Raw genomic sequence first — 22890 nt, forward strand, 5'->3', positions numbered from 1 at the left:
GCGGGGCCTGGCAAGCCTATGCAGCGGCCATTTTGTGGCAACCATTTTGTGGCTGCTCCCACCACACTATGTCAGAATTCCAAATATAACAATTTCTTCATTAGTGGGGCAATTTAAGGAATTAAAACTCTATTTTAGTAATTGTGATACTCTTACCAGCAACTGCCAAGAACAGTATTATTTCCCCATCCTCTATGTACCCTTCTGGCTCTTTACACAATGAGCACTACCTGATCACCAATCCCAACCTTCTGCTTTCTTCCTTAAGCATATCCTCAAATAAAGAAGCTTGACCTCATTTCTATATACCGCTCTGCAACCACATCTTTAAAGCCGGGGTAAATATAAGAACAGAGCCCATCACCGACACCACCAAAAACAGCCACAAGAAGATCCGGTCCAGAACCTGAGCCACAAACTTCCAGTCTTGCACAACCTAGAAAAGAAAACAAGAAGAACTAGCTTCACTCTGATTTTACAGAACTGAATGTACGTAAATGTACTGCGAATGTAATAATGGAATATATATACACACAGAAGCAGGGGACCCCCAAGGACTTGCAGGGGGCATCTCATTTCCCTTCCCCCAGTATTTCCTCTGTACCTTCCTTCAATGTCCTCAAAGCCCCTCCCCTTTCCCTGCTTCCTCCTTTCCTTCCCCACCCACCAGCCAACCTACATTTATCTACCTCCCTGTCTTCAGATTTCCCTTCTTCCCTCTCCCTGGCAGCCTCTACCAAGGAAAACTACAGCCCAGTTGAGTGTTGCCGGCTTATGGGCAAAGCCCAGCTGCATGGCGGAGAACCCACATGTACTTACAGAGAGCAACTCACTTTCCCCCATATCCTCTTCCCCACACTTCTTTTTCCCCTCCTCCTGGCAGCCCCCATATCCTCAACCTTTCCCGTTTCTTTCTCTCCTCCCCTCCTCCCCACCAACCCTTTTTCTGCTCCCCATCTTCACCTGTATTTATTATTGATTTACTTCATTTATACCCTGCCTTTCTCTGCAATGGGAACCCAAAGCAGCTTACATCATTCTCTGGCTTTTTTTGGGGGGGGGGGGGCTGCTGTTGAACAGTAGGTAGCAGCCAGGCATGGGTGAGTCATGGAAGCTGTATGGTCGCAAGTCACCCAGTGTTTGCTGCTGGGCCTGGCCACTTCAATAACTATAGTTACTTAGGGTCCATCAAGCTGGCCTGAAACCCTGATATCGTTTATTAACCAGAATTCATCTTAACATGATGAACAAACTCAAACATCCTACACAGCCAGCCAGCGTGGTGTAGTGTAGTGGTTAAGAGCACTGGTTTGGAGCGGTGGAGTCTGATCTGGAGAACCGGGTTTGATTCCCCACTCCTCCACGGGTGGCGGAGGCTAATCTAGTGAACTGGATTTGTTTCCCCACTCCTACACATGAAACCAGCTGGGTGACCTTGGGCTAAACTTCAAAGGGTGTTTATTGTGGGGAGGGGAAGGGGAGGTGATTGTAAGCCGGTTTGATTCTTCCTTAAATGGTAGAGAAAGTCGCCATATAAAAACCAACTCTTCTTCTTCTACATGAAGCCAGCTGGGTGTCCTTGGGCTAGTCACACTACCTCACAGGGTGTCTGTTGTGGGAAGGAGAAGGGAAAGTGATTGTAAGCTGGTTTGAGTCTTTTTTTAGTGGTAGAGAAAGTCGGCATATAAAAACCAACTCTTCTTCTTCTTCTAGCTGAATCCTGGCTTGTTCCCTGGTGCCACCCCTATTTATTTACTTATTTATTTATATACATATACCCCCGCCTTTCTCCCCAAAGCACCTTATATCATTATTGTCTTCTTCCTTTTGTCCTCACAACAACGTGAGGTAAGCTAGGCAGAGAACATTTGGCCCAAGGTCACTCAACAAGCTTCCATGACAGAGCAGGAATTCAAACCCTATTCATTCCCCAACTACAGAGACACACCAGCCACAGTGAAGATGATGAAACCAATATTTTTGGAGACAACCATGGTCTAAGGGATCATCCACAGGTCAAATCCTGGTTTCAGATACTAGCCGCAATTAAAAGAAACCATGGTTTTTATATTGTGTCTAACCTGAGCCACAGTTTCCATCCTTTAAAGAAAAACACACTGAGTGTCACTTGGGTTTTTAAATATCAGGCAGTGTTAATGAGCTAATTGGTTCTAATAACTTCATTTTCAACATTAACTGGTGTTGACAGTTTGGGTCAACCATTTAGTGCAGAAATGTAGATTAAGAGGCACGAAAGTTAATGATATCACATAACCAATGTTTCATGAAAGGTAAACACAAATTATCCTGACTGATTAGCTTGAAGGGGAGGGAAGGCGGCATGGTATAGCCCGATCTCATCAGATCTCGGAAGCTAAGCAGGGTCGGTACTTGGAACGGAGACCACCAAGGAAGACTCTGTTGAAGAAGTTGATGGCAAACCACCTCTGCCTCTCACTTGCCTTGAAAGCCCCTTGCTGGGGTCGCCATATGTCGGCTGTGACTTGCCGGCACTTTAGACACATACAGATTAGCTTGAAGTGGATTCTTGTGTCTAACATTACGTCTGCTAGCCTTTAACAAATTAAATGCGAGCACTTTATTAAAAATAAGATTCAATACCGGGGAGGTCAGAAAACAAGGCACACACTGGTCAATGTCCTATAGACCATCTAGTACCTGCTAATGTTTTTGCAAAGGATGCCGGCCCAGGTGAGCCATGGTCATGCAGAAAGACACATTTTATGTTCTTAAGACTACATACTCAGGATCCTGGATTGCAGACTGGTGGTGAAAAGTGCCGTCAAGTCACAGCCAACATATACCATAGAGTTTTCAAGGCAAGAGATGTTCAGATATGGTTTGCCATTGCCTTCCCCTTCACAGCAACTTCCTTGGCGGTCTCCCATTCAAGTACTAACCAGGACCAACCGCGCGTAGCTTCCATGAGCTGACAAGATAGGGCCAAACTGGGCCATCCAAGTCAGGTTTGACTACAGATTAGCTATGCCGTACCTGTAAAAATATCTTAACAGAATTCACTTGCCTTGTAAATGTAAAATCATATTGATTGGCTGGGGGAGGGAGGGGGAGAGGGAGGAGGAGGAGGAGGAGAAGAAGAAGGAAGAGAAGGAGGAGGAGGAGGAGAGTTGGTTTTTATATGCTGACTTTCTCTACCACTTAAGGGAGACTCAAACCAGCTTACCATCACCTTCCCTTTCCCTGCCCACGAGAGACACCCTGTGAGTTAGGTGGGGCTGAGAGAGCTCTAACAGAGCTGTTACTTGCCCAAGGTCACCCAGCTGGCTTCGTGTAGGAGTGGGGAAACAAATCCAGTTCGCCATATTAGCCTCCGTCGCTCATGTGGAAGAGTGGGGAATCAAACCTGGTTCTCCAGATCAGACTCCACCGCTCCAACCACCGCTCTTAAGCTCTACATCTCGCTGGCTCTTAACCACTACAGCACGCTATGCAAGATTAGAGTCAGCCCACCACTAATTTAACTTACCTGTCTGATGAAATGTTCCTTTTTAACATGCCCGGAGATATACTTAATGGAGTCAGCAGCTTTTTCCAGGAAAGCAATCACAATTTTTTCTCCGTCATTGAATGGTTTGTGCTTGTGTTTTCTTGCTGCCTTTGGTTTCAGTGTTCCCTCAGGATCAGAGAATGAAAAGCGATCCACATGGCCTTTCATGCAGAGCAGCCTCGGGAGTTTCTGAAGGAAGAGTCTTTTCACCCAAGGAGCCATCGGATGGTAGGTTGCCGAGGAACGATGGTGAACGTTAATCACAAAAATGGTCACAATGATCGACAGGGTTACAAAAATCATGATGAACAGCAAGTACTCCCCAATCAGAGGTATGACTTTCGAGGACGAGGGAATGATTTCTTCAATGACTAAGAGAAACACAGTTAGGGAGACCAAAACAGAGGTCGATAGTGATAGTTTTTCTCCTTCATCCGAAGGCAAGTAAAAAACAAGAACAGTTAAAAATGATAATCCCAGGCAAGGGACTATTAAGAAGAGAGTGTAAAACAGTGGGAGGCGCCTTAAAACAAAGGAGTAGGTTATGAAAGGGTAGGAATACAACCCGTCTTTTCTGTTTCCCTTCATACCCTTGGCATTTAGAATATCCCATTCCCCGTTGTCAAAAAAATCCGTCCGGTCCACATTTTCGTCTACCAGGATTAAGTCGACCATTCGGCCATCGTAGGTCCATGATCCAAATTTCATCGAGCAATTCTGCCTATCAAATGGGAAGAAGGTCACATCCATCGTGCAGGAACTTTTATAACTGGCCGGAGGAGTCCAGACAACGATCCCATTGTATTTGACAATTGCCTTCGTCATCAACGAGCCTTCAAAGCGACCATCAGCACTGGGGTGGAAGCAGAGGGGAGAGTTAGTTTTCGAATAATATTTCAGGCTGTTCTTTCTATTTATTTTTTTCTTTCATTCTGATTTTCTTTCTTTCTGCCCCTTTGGTAATGGTAGACAGGCACTTGCAAAAAACAAAACTTGCAATACATTACCTCAAGTCTCAGTGCCTTTGAATGCATACAATTTATACTAATCAAAACTACCACGGAAATTGTTGACCATCCAGAAAATTTATTTAAGATGGCACATATGTGGCATCTCTCCCCAAGCAGAGTTCAAAAAATGTGTAACTTGGATAAAAATGCTAGTAAATGTTGGTATTGTGATTCAGCTGGTGCAGATTTTCTACACATGTGGTGGAGCTGCAGTAGAGCCCAAACATATTGGAGGAAAGTGATTGAAATCATATTCAAGAGTCTTGAAATTGTTATTCCAGTAAGACCAGAAACAATTTTTATTAAATTATTTTCCAGACAACTAAAGGATATTCAAGTTATGTTTCTCCATATGTTAACAGCTGCTAGAACAAATTTTGTGAGAAACTGGAAAAGCAATAAATTCCCTGATTTAAATAATTGACTCAATAAGGTTAAATAAACCTATGCTTTAATTAAGCTGACGTACTATAATAACAATAAAAATACCAAAGAACTTGATGCTCGCTGGAATTCAACAATTTTAAAGATGGAGACAGCATTCTAATGTGTAAATTGTAGAGAGGGAGTGATGTAATAATAATGCGGATTTTAGTTAAATAGACAAATTTTAAAAAAGGAAATTGTTGAGCATCCATGCCCTGGTACTTCAGAGTAAAAGATACCAAAGCTTGGCATTCAGCAGGGCAATAGATACTGCAAAGTCTCGATTTCTTTGTTTCATTTGGACATATAGCAAAAGCTGTTCGTTCTTCCCAGAATGCCCCCAGGCATACTAGTCAAGAAGCAGTTTAGTCACGTAAATATGTTTCAAACACTTCTGATCAATTAAAAAGGTACCCTTAGTTAATTGTGAAGGTGCAGGACTAAAATTATGTTCAAGACCCCCCTATGAGTATCAGTTGCCACCCTCACCTGAATAGCCCAGGCTAGCCTGATCTCATCAGATCTCAGAAGCTAAGGCCCTGGTCAGTATTTGAGTGGGAGACCACTAAGGAAGTCCAGGGTCACTACGCAGAGACAGGCAATGGCCAACCACCTCTGTTAGTTTCTTGCCTTAAAAACACTGCAGGGTGGCCCTAAGTCAGCGGTGACTTGATGGCAAAAAGCAGTTGCCATCTTAGAAGATATAGTCCTCTTTCCTACACACACACCAGAAAATACCTCTTCTAAGTGACTGGTAACTGCTGGCACATGTAGGCATCATCTGTGCTCTTTCGCCTTCATGCATTTCTATGAAAACACACAGTATTTAATTCATTGATTATCTAAAATGTGAATGATTAATCACCTAAAATGTGTATAATCAGGTGACAGTCCTACTTCATACGTTACTCAAACAGTGTGTTTTTTGAAGGGAACTTAGACCATTTGAGTACTTCCCCACACAGTGTGAAAGGTTACCCACTTGGTTGAGCCCAAGTCCAGCCATACCAGGGAAATCTCTTACTTTCAGGGAACCCCTGAAGAAGCTCCAGGAACTACAGAAGAGACTGTGAAGCTAGAGTGGGCATTCACAGCCCGAAAGCTCCTAGGAAGGGAATTTTTGACTGAGTCAATGGTGGCCAAAGTTTCCTAAAAGCACCAAAGGGTAGATTCTCTCAGTAAAAAAAAATGAATAGGAAGGAGGATAGGAGGATGTGACCTCCTATTACACCTCCGAGAAGAGGTAAAGAGAGTGTGTTGCCCTCATGTCCTCTCCAAGACCCCTGCCTTTTTACATCTGAAGATCCTCTAGTCGAGGGAAGTCCGAAGCATGGATATCTTTTGATATCAAGTCAGAGGATGTGTTTCCCAAGCACTTTCAAGAGGAAGTAGCTTGGCTGCCATGAAAACTCCAGGGTCACATTACTCAACAATTTGTGTGGTCCTCTTAAAATTCCTTACACCTTGACAATCAGTAAAGAGCCATGGTTGCAGGACAATACCCAACCCTCTCAGAACATCCTTCACAATGCAGACTTCTTTGGAAATCTAACCAAGCACCCAGGAAGAGCCATCCAACAATCTCCTGACCATTGTCAACAGGTCTGAGTCATTCCTGCTACCCAAGTTAATTCAGTCAATTGCAACTAGACACATATCCCCTTCCCATTACCTCACCTAGATACTCCTTAATAATATCACCTTACAATAGAAGGCTTGAATTATCCAATGACAACTCAGATTCTGACCCTCTTGTCAATGGGTTCTTGGATCCTAACGTCCCACCAATTGTAAGGCAAACCAAATTTTACAAATGAGCAGCCGGATCATGGATTTTGGTCCAATGCCACTGCAAATCCTAGTTCTGCTCCAATTTGGGCCAATTTGCTACCCCTATCCAACCCCAGGTAAATGCAGGTGAGTAAAAAAGGCTTGTTAAGCCCTGCAAACTTTTGTAGTTGGTTCTGCACCCAAGCCTTCGTCTACCCCTACTAACACAGAAATCACTGGACTTCCTCATCAAAACAGGCACCGTATGATTTTTCCTTTTCCCGTTCTGCTTCCTTTCCTGAAATTGCCCATCGACATCTTTCTAACGGCTGCCATCTCTTCACTTCTCTTCTTCCCATTCTCAGCCAGTCAGCCCTACAACCAGCCAGCCTGCTTTCATAGCATCCTCCCCTGGCTTTCCTTAAAGGTAAAGGTAAAGGTCCCCTGTGCAAGCACCGGGTCATTCCTGACCCATGGGGTCATGTCACATCCCGACGTTTTCTAGGCAGACTTTGTTTACGGGTTGGTTTGCCAGTACCTTCCCCAGTCATCTTCCCTTTACCCCCAGCAAGCTGGGTACTCATTTGACCGACCTCGGAAGGATGGAAGGCTGAGTCCACCTTGAGCCGGCTACCTGAAACCAACTTCTGTTGGGATCGAACTCAGGTCGGGAGCAGAGCTTTTGACTGCAGTACTGTAGCTTACCACCACCTTGCTATCCTGAAAATCCTTCCCTGTTCATCCCTCTGCAACTTTTGGTCCCTTTTTGAGCAACGCTTACATCTCTCTCTTCTCCCTGGGTTGGTTTCTCTGGATTAGCTCCAGGGATAGACACAATTTGGGCCAAAAGTAACTTTAATTCGGTATTAGCTAAGCATTAGTACTGTACAAAAGTGAATGGATTTTGTTGGATTGCCAGAAGGAAATCACTACTGGATTTGTCGCCATTGAATAGTTCAGTCTCACTGCCTCGCACTGCTGCCATTTTGCTTCCCTTTGCTATTCCCTATGTTTGTTAATCATGTAATTATACTACACATTGATTTAATCATCGTTATACTCACTTTTCAAACAACACAATATCTGGGAGCCAGAGGGATTCAGATGGGACCCGAATTGAAGTGATCCCGCCATAGTCCTCAGGATTCCAGCACAAATTGTTGTCGATCCATTCCTGCAATTATCAGAAACAGCAGCGGAATTGTTCCACCGTCACTTCCCCCCAAGAGCTAACCATTAGCTAATCCACCAGCTTTAAAGAGGGCCAGCCCAAGGAAGCACATCTTGTGACTGCAATCAAGCTCATATCTAATCCACATGGAACCAGCCGGGCCATAAAGGTAAAGGTAAAGGTCCCCTGTGCAAGCACCAGGTCATTCCTGACCCATGGGGTGACGTCACATCCTGACATTTCCAAGGCAGACTGTTTACGGGGAGGTTTGCCAGTGCCTTCCCCAGTCATCTTCCTTTTACCCCCAGCAAGCTGGGTACTCATTTGACCGACCTCAGAAGGATGGAAGGCTGAGTGAACCTTGAGCCGGCTAGCTACCTGAAACCAACTTCCGTTGGGATCGAACTCAGGTCGTGAGCAGAACTTGGACTGCAATACTGCAGCTTACCACTCTACGCCTGGCCATAGCCACTCAGACGCCCCCTTGAAGATAACGTCAGGCTTGCGACACCCCCGTAAGGATATTCTGTAAGGCCTCCTGAGGACACGCCAGGCCCTCCTGAATATCCATATCTGTTGTTCACTGAGCCCAAGTGAGAAAGAAGGCTCAGAGCTAGGGTTGCCAACTTCCAGGTGGTGACTGGAGATCTCCTGGGGTTACAACTGATCTCCAGCTGACAGAGATCAGTTTGCCTGGAGAAAATGGCTGCTGTGGAAGGTGGACTCTATGGCATTATACCCCAATGAAGTCCCTCTCCTCCCTAAACCCTGCCCTCCTCAGGCTCCACCCCCAAAATCTCCAGGTATTTCCAAACCCGGAGCTGGCGACTCTATTCAGAGCACAGGTCAAAAACAGCCTTCCAGTAGGAAATCACTTCTAATAGTAAATTACTCTATTTCTCAGTAGGTGACTGATCCTTAGGTACCCACAATAGCTGCAATTTTTTTAACATCAGGGCACAGTCTAGGTCCTAGTCAAGCCTTCCCCTCAGTGCCAAACTACATCGGGTTTCTGCCTCCCCCACCCAAGAACTGGTGGGGGAAGAAGACACTTCCTTGTTCTTGCTGCTCCACATGCACAGAATGTTCCACACGGAGCAGCAAAAACAGGGAAATAAGTCCCTCACCCCCAGTGCTGTTTAGGTATGGAAAATCAATAGGGTTGCCAACCTCCAGGTACTAACTGGAGATCTCCTGGTATTACAACTGATCTCCATCCGATAGAGATCAGTTCCCCTGGAGAAAATGTCCACCTTGGCATTGGACTCTATGGCATCGAACCCCCTCCCCAAACCCTGCCCTCCCCAGGCTCTGCCCCAAAAACCTCCCGCCGGTGGTGAAGAGGGACCTGGCAACCCTAGCCATCCAGGTCAGGGCTCTAAAAACATTGTTCTTGGTGTGTTATCCTGGGTCAGGAAAAGCTGAAGACCACCGGTCTAAAGTTGCACATGCAGGTTTCTTCAGTTCACGCCACTGTGAAAAGCTCAAAAGAAGGCTGGATTTTGCTCTTCTGCCCAGCTAGCAATCCTGCATCATATTGTGGTGCATAAACTGAGGTGCCTGAGAATGGCATCATGCTTACCATTAAAAAAAAAAAGACTTATCTACTTATATTTATTATTTATAAGTTTTTAGATTGCCCTGAGGGAATGGAGAAAGAGGAAGAAAGAGCTTGCTGGCTAAAATCAATAGCAGCAGTAATGGTTCTCTTCCTGTGCAGAGAATTCAGACATAGGGCTCTTACAAGCTCTCTTTTTCTTCCAAAATATGCTCCACTTTCCTTCTTGACCCGTTAAGGATCTCATATCTTATTCCCTTGCATCTTCTAAATCACACGTTGCACTGTTGCAAATTAAACATGTTAATTTTTCCTTCGTTATTTCTTCTGCCACAAGGAGTAATGGGTGCCAGCCAGCAGCCTGCCAGGAAACGTTGGAAAGAGACCTGCAACTCTATTCTATGCATGTTTCCTCAAAAGGAAGGCTGCTACCACTAGGGTTGCCAACCTCCAGGTACTTATCAAAAAATAGACACTGCTGTACAAATGTTAGTTACAACCCCAAAAATAGTCACAACTTAATATAGATGCAAATTCTTTGTTACAAAAATTGTCAACACACCCCTATAAACTATACAATCCACCAACTAGTTTACTCATACAAAGTATCAAAAAGGTACAAGATCTTTCTTATATCAGATAAGTATAATAAATATTTTGTTTTTACTCTAGTTAACAATATTGTCTATAAAAGACTAATCATATATGAATTCTTGTTTCAGATGCCAGGTAGAAGAAGAAGACGGCCATTTCTTTCTTCTTCAGTTCCTCTTCAGACCCTTAAGTTTACCAGTTGGTATATTCCTTCATTTTTACATAAGTTCTTTCCTTTATTCCAAAGCTCTCCATGGGTAGTTCAAAAACAAATATCAGATATCCCAAAGAGGAATCTATGGAACCTGACTAGCCTGAAGGAGCAGAGAATTTGTTTTTGAACTACCCATGGGGAGCTTTTGAATGAAGGAAAGAACTTATGTAAAAATGAAGGAATATACCAACTGCTTTACACCCAGGCCTGTGCAAAACCCCTACAACTTGTTCTGACTTTGGTGCCCTGTTCCTCAGGGGCTAACAACATACAATGTGTAGACACGGGCAACCTAAGTCCTGACTCTGAGTGGTTTGTTTTTTTTTAAAGAAAATGATCTATAAGTGCTTTATTCTTTCCCTGTTCCGACTTACCTCACTATTGGCTTTTTCCCCTTGCTGGGTTCAAAATGTAGGTTTACCTGCATTTTCAACACCAATGTAGGAAACCACTGGAGGGGGGGGGACTTGGAGTGGGAAAATGGCTGAAGCATTCCTCCCCTTTCTGCTTCTCTACTTGATACCCACCTGGGGCTTTTAATTTTTTAAGGCAGTGTCAGGGGCCTGTAACATATTTCTATATAAAACGTAACTATTCAGTTTCATCTCATTATTCCAAGGTTAAATTGCTCTGTGTGATATGCTAAAAAAGCGCTACATGCTCCCCCTAAAACTTAGACAAATCAGGTATATTGCCCAAGCCAGCAATGCCAATTAGTTCTAATAAGCCAGTTTCTTCACAGTTCCCACAGTTCCCAAATTTATTTTGATGCCTTTCCCTATATGCAAGTTTATCCACAGACCAGAACAAAATTTTGCAGATGAAGATTCACCTCAGCCAGCACGTAATTGGATATACCAAAGCTTCTAGGAACACACAGTCTCTTCTCATCCATTTCCAGTCAGGATCTCTCAGCCAGAAGTATGCGCCACCCACTGTGCTGGCTGTCATTGGTCATTTGTATTTTTCAAACGGTTTGCTTCCCTGTGACTTGATCTAGCTACCCACTAATGTTCACATTTCCAAAAGGCAGCCCTTCCAGTGGTTCTTTATCTCTGCATGACTCTGCTCCACCAATCTTAACACAAGGTAGAGACAGCTGCCATTTCAGGTTTTAGGGAGAAAGACAACATTTTCGTGACGTTGCCTTACGAAACTCAGCCAAATTAACCTAGTATTTTTGTGAATGTCAATATTTTATAGTCATAGAATCGTAGCGTTGGAAGGGGCCATAGAGGCCATCTAGTCCAACCCCCGGCTCAATGCAGGATCAGCCAAAAGCATCCCTGACAAGTGCTTGTCCAGCCTCTGCTTGAAGACGGCCAATGAGGAGGAGCTCGCCACCTCCCTAGGTAGCTGATTCCACTGCTGAGCTACTCTTACTGTAAAAAACCCCAACATTTTTTAATATCCAGCCTGTACCTGTCCGCATGTAAAACCCATTATTGTGAGTCCTGTCCTCTGCTGCCAACAGGAACAGCTCCCTGCCCTCCTCTAAGTGACAGCTTTTCCAATACTCAAATTACCTTTCAAATACTTAATACTTTCAGTGACAGCCTTTCAAATACTTAAATTACCTTTCAAATACTGAATACTTAAAGAGAGCTATAATGCCCCCCTCAACCTCCTCTTTTCCACACTGAACACTCCCAAATCCCTCAGCCTTTACTCATAGGGCTTGGTCTGACATATCAACCAACCACTGTATCACGCCAACTCAAGTCCTAGTCTTTAACTGGTAGGCTGTGATTAGGGTTGCCAGGTCCTCTTCGCCACCGGCGGGAGGTTTTTGGGGCGGAGCCTGAGGAGGGCAGATTTGGGGAGGGGAGGGACTTCAATGCCATAGAGCGGCCATTTTTCTCCAGGTGAACTGATCTCTATCAGCTGGAGATCAGTTGAAATAGCAGATCTCCTGCTACTACCTGGAGGTTGGCAACGCTAGCTGTGATTAGCAGCCATGTTACATCTTAATGTACAGTGGACTGCACCAACGACATCACCACAGTTTTCTTTATTTTGGTTTAAGAGAAGAAGAAAGATGGTGAGGGAGCAGAAGGACAGAGAAGAAGGAAAACAGAGAAATGGATTGCCAGATTAAAATTTGACTCCATGTTATTTTAGGATCACGGCGGGTCAAACCGTTGCAAATTACTACAGTATTGGATATCCATCTTCTGCTTTGTTTTTGTGCGTGCTGCTATTTAATGGGTTGGATCCAACGGACTTTTCACTCAGTCTTGCCCAATTCCATTTATTACTATATCCCTATCCCAGATTATCTCTAGACATGCAGTGCAGGGCTTTTTTTAGGGGGAAGGGGGGGTCAAAGAGGACTCCCCGTCCATTTTCAACAGCAGAAAAGCTGGTTGGGTCCAATCCAACGTGTGTACTCTCAGCAAGTTCCACGCTTTACAGAACAAGGAGACAGAATCCAAGGTATAAAGACAATTAACCTTAAAGACAAGCTCCATGTGAAACAAAGGATCAATAGGAATGTGTCAAAATATAGGAATGATTCCTACTAGCTGTCTAAAATGTTTGCCTTAACTGGGCTGAAGGAAGAGTTGACCGAATGATATTGCCAATCACCCTTGTGCCCTCCAAGAGAGAAATAATAGTCCCCAAGGGCTGCTGAAGTCTCCGTTGCCAAGACAGAGCACTAAGAATACTTTTAAATATCCTGCCTTTCAGTACAAGCTGACTTGAGCTGCAGATGGTCAAATAAGGAGCTAAAAACAACATCAGAGAACAAGAGCCTTGTGTTGTTCCAGTGGCTCAGCCTAGGCTCAACCAAGAAGTGGCTACAGACAGCAATTTTGTGTAGGGGAGGAAGGCACGCTGGGGGAGAGGGAATTATTTTTTATGTTGCAATTATTTTTTAAAAAAAAACAACTTAGTGAAATGTAATTTTATTTTATTAAAATCCTTTAATAACTTTAAAATTATATTTTAAATGGTACATATTTAGAGCTGCCAACCTCCAGGCGGTAGCTGGAGATCTCCTGCTATTACAACTGATCTCCAGCCGGCAGAGGTCAGTTCCCTGGAGAAAATGGCCGCTTTGGCAATTGGACTCTATGGCATTCAAGTACCTTCCCTCTTCAAACCCCACCCTCCTCAGGCTCCGCCCCCAAAATCTCAAGGTATTTCTCAACCTGAAGCTGGCAACCCTATACATATTTAATATAATTATAGTTGAGAACACCAAGGAATTATCAGTCATTCCTTTCGACTCATTGGCTGGAGAGGGTTGACTTGTTACCGAGCAACTGGGCAGAATACTCTGTGTGTGTTTTTCTTTTCTTTTATGTTCATTAGTAAAAGGATAGAGATGGACTAACAATACTGGAAATTAAGGGAAGAACTCTGGAAGAAGGTCCCTTGTGGTAGATTGGCCTCTACAGTATGCTCTGTTGCATGGCTACAAACTAGGGTTGCCAACTGCCAGGTAGTAGCAGGAGATCTCCTGCTAATACAACTGATCTCCAGCCAATAGAGATCAGTTCACCTGGAGAAAAATGGCCACTTTGGCAATTGAACTCTATGGCATTGAACTCCCTCCCCTCCCCAAACCCCGCCCTCCTCAGGCTCTGCCCCAAAAATCTCTCGCCGGTGGCAAAGAGGGACCTGGCAACCCTACTACAAACTCTGATCCTCTGTAGTAAAAGAGGGCACCTAAACTATTGCAAGTCAGAAGACTGGATGTCTTATTTTTGGTGTATGCCACTCCTACTGTGAGCACAGGACACTGCTTTATCTCACAGTGGCAAACATGGCTGATAGGAACTAGCATAACCTCTCCAGGTCATGTGGACCGCTTTCCATTACAATCATCTGGGTGTGCTGGGGAAAATATGAAGACACTCCAATGGTTTCTATTACTAGGGTTTTCCCTCAAGAAAACTCCAGCATGGTGTAGTGGTTAAGAGCAGTGGTTTGGAGCAGTGGACTGGAGAACCGGGTTTGATTCCCCACTCCTCTACAGGAGCGGCAGAGGCTAATCTGGTGAACTGGATTCGTTTCCCCCCTCCTACACACGAAGCCAGCTGGGTGACCTTGGGCAAGTTACAGTTCTATTAAGAGCTCTCTCAGTCCTACCTACCTCACAGGTAGGGTTGCCAGGTCCCTCTTTGCATCCGGCAGGAGGTTTTTGGGGTGGAGTCTGAGAAGGGCGGGGTTTAGGGAGGGGAGGGACTTCAATGCCATAGAGTCCAATTGCCAAAGTGGCCATTTTCTCCAGGTGAACTGATCTCTATCGGCTGGAGATCAGTTATAATAGCAGGAGGTCTCCAGCTAGCACCTGGTAGTTGGCAACCCTACTCACACGGTGTCTGTTGTGGGGAGAGGAAGGGAAGGTGATCGTAAGCCGGTCTGAGTCTCCCTTATGTAGTAGAGAAAGTCGGCATATAAAAACCAACTCTTCTTCTTCCTATATATAAAGAAAACCTCTTATATCTTAAAAGGCAGTTACTGGGTTTCATCATTTGGTCATAGTAACTTTTGATGCAGTGTCTCTTTTTACTGAACCTTCAGGCAGGTTATGGAGCCCTGTCCAAGGGATCTCGACTCCTAAAGGCCTGTCTTTTTCCTTTGCTGCTTTTTGGAAGCAGTTGCTGCTAGTGCACATGTACAACAGAGAACAAGGGTGCAATACTGACAACTTTGAAATATTCACATTCAAATGCTTAAAAAATAAAGCATTACAATGTATATTACCTGTTTCAGCCATACATTTGTTGTCATTAACTGATTCTTTTCATCCTGCCAAAGACAAAAGGAGAAGCAGAATTCATTGGTGTCACCTAAGCAGCTGAAGGGAAGAAAATATTCCTTGTCACTGGAAAGAGAGAGTTTACCAGGGAGTTCAGACTGGTAAAGTTCCAAGGACAATTCCCAAATGGTGAAGAGCCAGTGTGGTGTAGCAGTTAGTGTGTCAGACCCACTGCTTCAATGTATCAGGAACCGCATCAGCAGAACTTCATTAAGGTAAGCCCTTCAAATAAACCAAAAATTCTTTAGGCAAGAGCTCCAATGGAATAAATAGAATGCACCCATATGGTTGCAAAGATTTCTTTGACTACCTTTTCTTCGTGATCATTTGGTTACACTATGTATTGATACACTTTGTATTTATGCAATGTAATAAGCCTTAGTGGCTACTGTAAATGTATAATATTTTTTCAGGTTGTTATTATTGGCTTTCAGCCTTGTGAGGCTAATTGTGAGAGCTATAACACAATATCTGCTAACTCTTTATTATTTGGGTCTTAAGCCCTGTGAGGCAAATCGTGTGTATCTCAACACAATATAGATAAATTTTAGTTTGGTTTTGGTTACATAAAAACAACCCAGCCTCAATTGGAATTGTTTATTTATTTATTTTTCATAAATTGATTACTACCTGGAGGTTGGCAACCCTATTCTTGGACCATATAAGCTTCCCAGTCCACCCCTAGTTGTTGTGTGGACAAAATGGAGGCATACAGAATACTGTGCGCTACCTTGATCTCCCGAGAGGAAAGGTAGGATTAAAATGTAATGGATAAAATAAATAAATGAACCAGGCAAGCTTTCAACAGCACACATGCTTGACTGACGGTACCCTTATACTTAACAGCAGGAAGGGATGGGGGAATGAGAGCATTGCTTAGCAATTGGAAGGGCAACTTCCCCACTTGAGTTGCAACCCCTTAATCTTGAGCCTTTAATATCTGCATTGACTGAAAGAACTCCAGCTGATCCAGCTTTGCCGTTCGCTTTGACTGTCAGGAAGAGGACAAGGCTTGAACTGGGAGCCACATGCCCACATGTGCTATTTAGCACTGTCTGCGCTCAGGCCTGAGAGCATACACAGAAGGGAAAACAAGTGTGTTCAACACCAGCCCTTGCTGTTGGCAGATGGCATGAAGCCTCAGGATTGGTCAGCCCTGAAGTTTGGGTCACTTACGCATGGGAGTTTTACCTGAGGTTCGTTGCTCGCTGGACCCACACTTTCCTGTTGCAAATCTATGCACCAGCAATCCCCAAGCTCAAATTAAGAAGCATTTGAGTCCCTGCCCCTTGAAATGCTGCTTTGTAATTGGCTGTAGTGCTTACTGTGAGAGAAAAGTCCCATCCCCCTGGGCATGGAAACCCAAGTGCCGTGTCCAAAAGCACTTTAAAAAAATGGAGCTCTCTAAAAGGAATGGCGGGGGGGGGGGACCCAAGCCTAGTTTTTAAAATCCTTTCTCCTGCTCAGAAACAACTCACAGGAAGCATTTTAATCCCCACCCCTTGACATGCTGCTTTGTAATTGGCTGTAGTGCATTCTGTGAGACAAATGTCACTCCCCCAAGCTTCCATTTCCCGTGTTTTGCCTTTTGCATGGTGATTTCACCTGGGCTGATCTCAGGGGAGATCAAAGAGTCAGGTTAATAGAGGAACGGGAAGTCCTGAGATTTGTGAGGGCTGGCCACGAAGTCATCTCTAATGGATGGAAAACTCATGCATAACTCTAAGGAACAACCAAGACAGACGGGGGCGAATATAAGTGAAAGTACCCGTGCATAAATGACCTTGCCCTCATGCTCTTGTCTCATCAACAGAACATCACCTTCTGCCCAGTCTTCGCTTCCTTACCTAGATTGGGGTCTAGGGTTGCCAGCCCCACAGTGGGGGCAGGGAGCTCCCTCCCCAGCTTTTCTTTCCCATTGCCACTCAGAGCGACGACAGGACAGAAAATTTTTAAAATGGCAGTTTGGCTGAGAGTGTGATGACACTTCCGGGCTCTTCCCAGAAGTGATGTCAGTCCTCTTTAGGAACTGCTGAACAATCTATGGTTTTACCATAGATTTTCCAGAGATTCCTAGAGAGGCATGATATCACTTCCTCCATAAGTGACATCACACCGTTGCTACCAGTCATCCTCATGCCCCCACCCCCAAGTCTCCTGCAGGCTGCCAGGCCAGATCTGGCAATCCTACTGGGATCTCTGGCCACCCCTAGCCTGGCCTGCTGAGAGCACAGAATTGTGATAACAGAAGCCCTACCTGAGGAACATCTTTTCCTCAAAGATAGAGGGCCCCAACTCTTTTAATAATGCTAATGATATAGGCCTCACTCAAAACGTCTTGTCTCTTGGTATCCAATTTTATGCCACACAGTTGTCACAAGAAAAGGCTACAGAAAAAATATGACATTTTCCCAAAGGGACACCACAACCCTGAGGACCCCTGCTTACAAGATTTTTTTAAAAATTTGGGTATGGATTCAAAAGAGGGAAGGCAGCATGGTATAGCCTGATCTCGTCAGATCTTGGAAGCTAAGCAGGGTGGGGTTTCGGGAGGAGAGGGACCTCAGCAGGGTATAATACCACAGAAGTCACATTCTAAAGCAGCCATTTCAGTAGGGGAACTGACCTTTGTCGTCTGGAGATCAGCTGTAATTCCGGGAGATCCCCAGACCCTAAGTCAGGGGTGGGGAACCTTTTTTCTGCCAAGGGCCATTTGGATATTTATAACATCATTCGTGGGCCATACAAAATTATCAACTTAAAAATTAGCCAACCAATATGTTTCTCAATGGCCCAGGTGGGAAAGGGTTAACAGTTTCTTGGGCAGTCCTAGCAGCTCCATCGCTAACGACTCTTCTGCAAGGGGGAAAAAAGGTTGCTTTTCTTGGCAAAACAAACTCACATCTGCCTTGAATGGAGGCTATTCCTGCCCGCGGGAGGGGGCGGATCACCAGTCTTAGATCCTTCTGAGATAGAGATCTGCCAGGACGCACGAAGGGCCACACCAAATGATTTCGCGGGCCTTAAACGGCCCCCGGGCCTGACGTTCCCCACCCCTGCCCTAAGTGGAAATTGGCAACCCTAGCCTCAAGAGAAAGTCAGTAGGACTGAGAAAGGAAAATGGGAAAAGAGGGAACACTTATCTGTTACCACTCAAGGAAAGTAGATGCGTTCATTCTTGTCACTGGGACCCAGAAAAAGAGATGTACAGATTACCTACCACATCTACTAGTTGGGATATCTTTAATCCGAAGTACACCTTTATGGTATCATTGGAATGTTTTACTGGTCTGATCCACTTCTGATACCCTTGAAACAAATGCCGCAAGAGGGCATCTTCATTCTCAGCAAATGAACTGAGCACAGTGAAAGCTGAAAAGACCATAAAGAGAAGGGGAAAGAGGTGTTTGTTAACAGATAACGGTATTGACCAAAGGCTGCATCACCCAGCCATAATAAAAAACAAAACTTTGATGAACATTACTTCTTGGACATGAAAGGCAGCACTGAAAGAATGATGGGGAAGTGTAAGAGCATTGGTTTCAACAAGATATGTTTCATCATGCATGACTCCAGTGAGGGCATGTAGGGAGCTTTTTGATTATGTGTACAATTTAGTTATATTAAGAGGGGTACACTGGACAGTATATTCAAATTGGCACCACAGGAGTTAGATGCAGCCAAACCAGAGCCCTGTTCAGTCATTATGATCTTGGCACTTCACGCTCCTGTAATGTGAGAACCCACAATCTTCCCGATATGCATGTTTACCATTTTCATAGAATCATAGAGTTGGGAGGTACCACCAGGGTCATCTAGTCCAACCCCCTGCAAATTCACAACTACCTTCCCCCCACAGCCCCCGTGACCCCTACTCCATGCCCAGAAGATGCCCAAGATGCCCTCCCTCTCATGATCTGCTTAAGGTCACAGAATCAGCATTGCTGACAGTTGACCATTTAACCTCTTCTTAAAAACCTCCAGGGAAGGACAGCATACCACCTCCCGAGGAAGCCTGTTCCAATGAGGAACCACTCTAGAAATTTTTTTCCTAATGTCTAGATGGAAACTCTTTTGATTTAATTTCAACTCGTTGGTTCTGGTCCGACCTTCTGGGGCAACAGAAAACAACTCGGCACCCTCCTCTATATGACAGTCCTTCAAGTACTTGAAGATGGTTATCATATCCCCTCTCAGTCTTCTCCTCTTCAGGCTAAACATACCCATCTCATGTAGTTTAGCCCTGATTACGCACAATTCTGGGACAGATGTACAAAGAAGCTATAGAGACAAAAAGACCAATTTTGTGTTTGTGGAAGATACAATCCCACCATATTTTGAACATAGGCCGTAGTAACCTTGACACTGCATGAGCGGATGATATACGTATGGCCCGATCTGGAGGTACTTAAGCACATGAAGCTGCCTTATACTGAATCAGACCCTTGGTTCATTAAAGTCAGTATTGCCTAACTCAGACCAGCAGCGGCTCTCCAGGGTCTCAGGCAGGGGTCTTTCACATCACCTACTTGCCTAGTCCCTTTAACTGGAGAGGCTGGGGATTGAACCTGGGACCTTCTGCATGCCAAGCAGATGCTCTACCACTGAGCCACAGCCCCTCCCGGCTTATTAGACAATATTTCATTTCCTAGAGTTTTACGATCTGGAACTGGATTAAGATGAGAAGTGCAACAGCTGTGTGAGGGGAAGAGATGAATAGGGATTAGAATGGGGAGGGAGAGGCGTTAGACTAGCAGACTTTATAAAATAATAATATTTGTTTGAATTACAACTGCACTGATGAAATATTGTCTAATAAGCCAGGAGGGCAGATCCATGGATTCTGTACAAAGATGTAAGCAGAGTATATTGCACATCAAGATAGCCAGCAGAAATGAAACCCGTTTGCAACAAGACTCCCTAGAGTGGATTTTTTTTCCCTGACAGGAAAGCAAAAATGGCAAAAAGATAACAATAATTAAACTGTATTTTATGTCCTGCAGACAAGCTACTGAGTTTGCTTTTTTTATTTTTTAATATCCTGATTTGGAAGACTTTGTTCCCCTAACTGGAAACTATCCTGCTGCAACTGCAGGAAACTTTGCTAACTATATTGGTAGGGTTGCCAGGTCCCTCTTTGCCACCCGTGGGAGGTTTTTGGGGTGGAGCCTGAGGAGGACAGGGTTTGGGGAGGGGAGGGACTTCAATGCCATAGAGTCCAATTACTAAAGCAGCCATTTTCTCCAGGGGAACTGATCTCTATCGGCTAGAGATCAGTGGTAATAGCAGGAGATCTCCTGGAGGTTGGCAACCCTATATATTGGGGATTATCCGATTCACACAGTTCTGCATGTGTACCTGGGGACTAGTCAAGTGTAGAGCAAAATGTATTGGGTAAACCGGCCACAGGGCGTAGCCATCTCAGCTCCCATCTCCGGTGTCATTACACTAAGACCAGTACAATTATTTTCTTCCTCATTGTGGGCCATGCTACTGTGCTGTAAAGAGCCTAAGGGATCAGTTCCTTTAAGATCTTGCATACCCTGTTTGACGGTAATGATTCTTTTACGGCCATTAATACTCCATCAGGTTAAACTTTCTCTAAAAGACACAGGAACCTGCCTGCCTGAGCGGCAGAGTAATCCGATACAAAGGAGGAGAGGCCTCTCAGACTTTTAATAGTTGTGTAAAGGCAGAAATATTGGTAGGTGCCGTTTTTGCAATTCCAAACTTCCCTCTTCTGTGCTACTAATACAGTCTTGTCCTCTTCCTTTGCACATGGTTGCCTAGGTGTGTGTACGTGGGGGAAGAGCTTAAACAAAACCATTTTTGCCGACTAAATATGTCTGAAGAGGGCCAGCCTGCTTTCTTTCCACTCCTCAGCCTGTTCATTGATTAAATACATTGTGGTTTGGGAGTTTCTTGAATTCTAATGTTATATTTCCCTGATGATTATATATACTGTATACCACACCAAGTACATTGTTTTTTAGAGCCCTGACCTGGATGGCTAGGGTTGCCAGGTCCCTCTTCACCACAGGAGGGAGGTTTTTGGGGCGGAGTCTGAGGAGGGCGTGGTTTGGGGAGGGGAGGGACTTCAGTGCCCTAGAGTCCAATTGCCCTTTTCTCCAGGTGAACTGGTCTCTATCGGCCAGAAATCAGTTGCAACAGCAGGAGATCTCCAGCTAGTACCTGGAGGTTGGCAACCCTATAGATGGCCCTGGCTAGTCAGATCTTGGAAGCTACACAGGGTTGCCCCTGATTAGTACTTGGATGGGAGACCATCAAGGGTTGCTTGCTATGCAGTTGCAGGCAATGGCAAACCACCTCTGAACACCTCTTGTCTTGAAAACCCTATGGGGTCGCCATGAGTCAGCTGTGTCTTGATGGGAAAAAAGGACAGGGTACAATGTAAACGAAATAATCAGATATTATGGGGAGAAGGGAAAGCTCACAATATTCAAGAACAATATTCTCACAAGAAAACCTACACGGACACTGGAAATTTCTATTGCTCAGCAGGAGAGAAGCAGGGTGGGAATGGGGTGGGGGTAGGGTTGTCAGGTCCCTCCGCCACTGGCAGGAGGTTTTTGGGGCAGAGCCTGAGGAGGGCAGGGTTTGGGGAGGGGAGGGACTTCAATGCCATAGAGTCCAATGGCCAAAATGGCCATTTTCTCCAGGTGAACTGATCTCTATCGGCTGGAGATCAGTTTTAATAGCAGGAGATCTCCGGCTACTACCTGGAGGTTGACAACCCTAGGTGGGGGTTCTCCTTCGACTTTGTGGAAGGGATATTGGCGCTCCATGGTGGAAGGGAAGACAGACTGTGGAATTAAAAGCACACAGAAAGGGCTTCCGAAAGGCTGAGGAAATTAATGCGCTCATGGTAGCACAAGAATGAACATTCAAAGAAATAGACATATATTCCTATCAAAACAAGGTAATACTCGAGGTTTAAAATATTACCTTGTCATACCCTTTAACCATAAAACTTTGTTTCTCTCACACACTAAATCTGAGTGTATTAAAAGGAAGCTGGAGGATAAAGCAGCAGAAACCACTGTGGCTGCATTTGCTTGAATAAATCCCTTGTTATCTTTGCTTTTCATCCCCCACTCCTGCCATTTTCTTCCTCCCCCCTCCATCAACACATACTGTAAGATCCTTGAGGCAGAGATCACATAGAGTGTAAGATCCTTGAAGCAGAGACCTGTCTTTTGAATCTGTTACTCTGTAAAGCATTGCCTACACTGTATAAATAATAATGATGATAACCAAGGTTTTTTTTAGAAATAACATGATCTTTATAATATCACTTCATTATTCAAAGCCCTTTTCAGAGATAAAGCAATCAGAAGATGAAACGCACAGAAATGATTTAACCGGCTCTCCGGTGTAGCTTATGCCTTTTTCCTCCTTTGTGTAATTGGAGGAAAAAAGTATTTGAAACATGTTTAAAGCCAGCGGTTTAATTTTAGCACGCAAATCCATCTCTGTGTCGCTGCAAGCAAATGAAAGCCAGGCGCTTATTTTTTTTTAACTTCAATAAACTGCACTTACCTGAACTGTTCGCACAAAGAAGAAGGGACACTATAATAAAACTGAGCATCTCCATCGCCAGGGCTGCCTCCCAAGCCGGACTGGCTTCTTTTTCATAGGCAAACAAATTGCATCCGAGAGAAAGCAGCGGAGACAAAAATAATTCTGAAGCGTGAAGGCTAATAAAGACAGAGCCGAGAGAGCAGCTTGGGAGCCTTATCTTGTGCCACTGTGAAGCTTCTTAAAGTACACTTCATTGATTTTCGGTCAGATGTCACAGGCTGGAAGCCAAAAAAAAACCCCACCTC

The 22890-nt window shown here is 44.6% G+C and overlaps 1 protein-coding gene across 1 annotated transcript; it reads right to left on the reverse strand.

Annotated features, from left to right (window-relative positions):
• Positions 1-301: 301 nt before the first annotated feature.
• Positions 302-22665, reverse strand: CHRNB3 (cholinergic receptor nicotinic beta 3 subunit). The gene is made up of 6 exons (XM_056847856.1): positions 22604-22665; positions 18264-18415; positions 14989-15033; positions 7800-7909; positions 3509-4382; positions 302-436 (listed from the first exon to the last, which is right to left on the reverse strand). Exons 1-6 carry the CDS (start codon positions 22656-22658, stop codon positions 302-304), a joined length of 1371 nt encoding a protein of 456 aa, XP_056703834.1. The 5' UTR covers positions 22659-22665.
• Between the last annotated feature and the right edge of the window lie 225 nt (positions 22666-22890).

The sequence above is a fragment of the Euleptes europaea genome, chromosome 4 (genome assembly GCF_029931775.1).
Source record: "Euleptes europaea isolate rEulEur1 chromosome 4, rEulEur1.hap1, whole genome shotgun sequence".
Taxonomy (NCBI): Eukaryota; Metazoa; Chordata; class Lepidosauria; order Squamata; family Sphaerodactylidae; genus Euleptes; species Euleptes europaea.

Coding starts and splice junctions, on each gene's coding strand:
- CHRNB3 (XM_056847856.1), bottom strand. CDS start 22,658: ATGGAGATGCTCAGTTTTATTATAGTGTCCCTTCTTCTTTGTGCGAAC. Junction 18,416..22,603: donor TCTTTGTGCGAACAGTTCAG/GTAAGTGCAGTT, acceptor TGGTCTTTTCAG/CTTTCACTGTGCTCAGTTCA. Junction 15,034..18,263: donor TATCCCAACTAGTAGATGTG/GTAGGTAATCTG, acceptor TGTCTTTGGCAG/GATGAAAAGAATCAGTTAAT.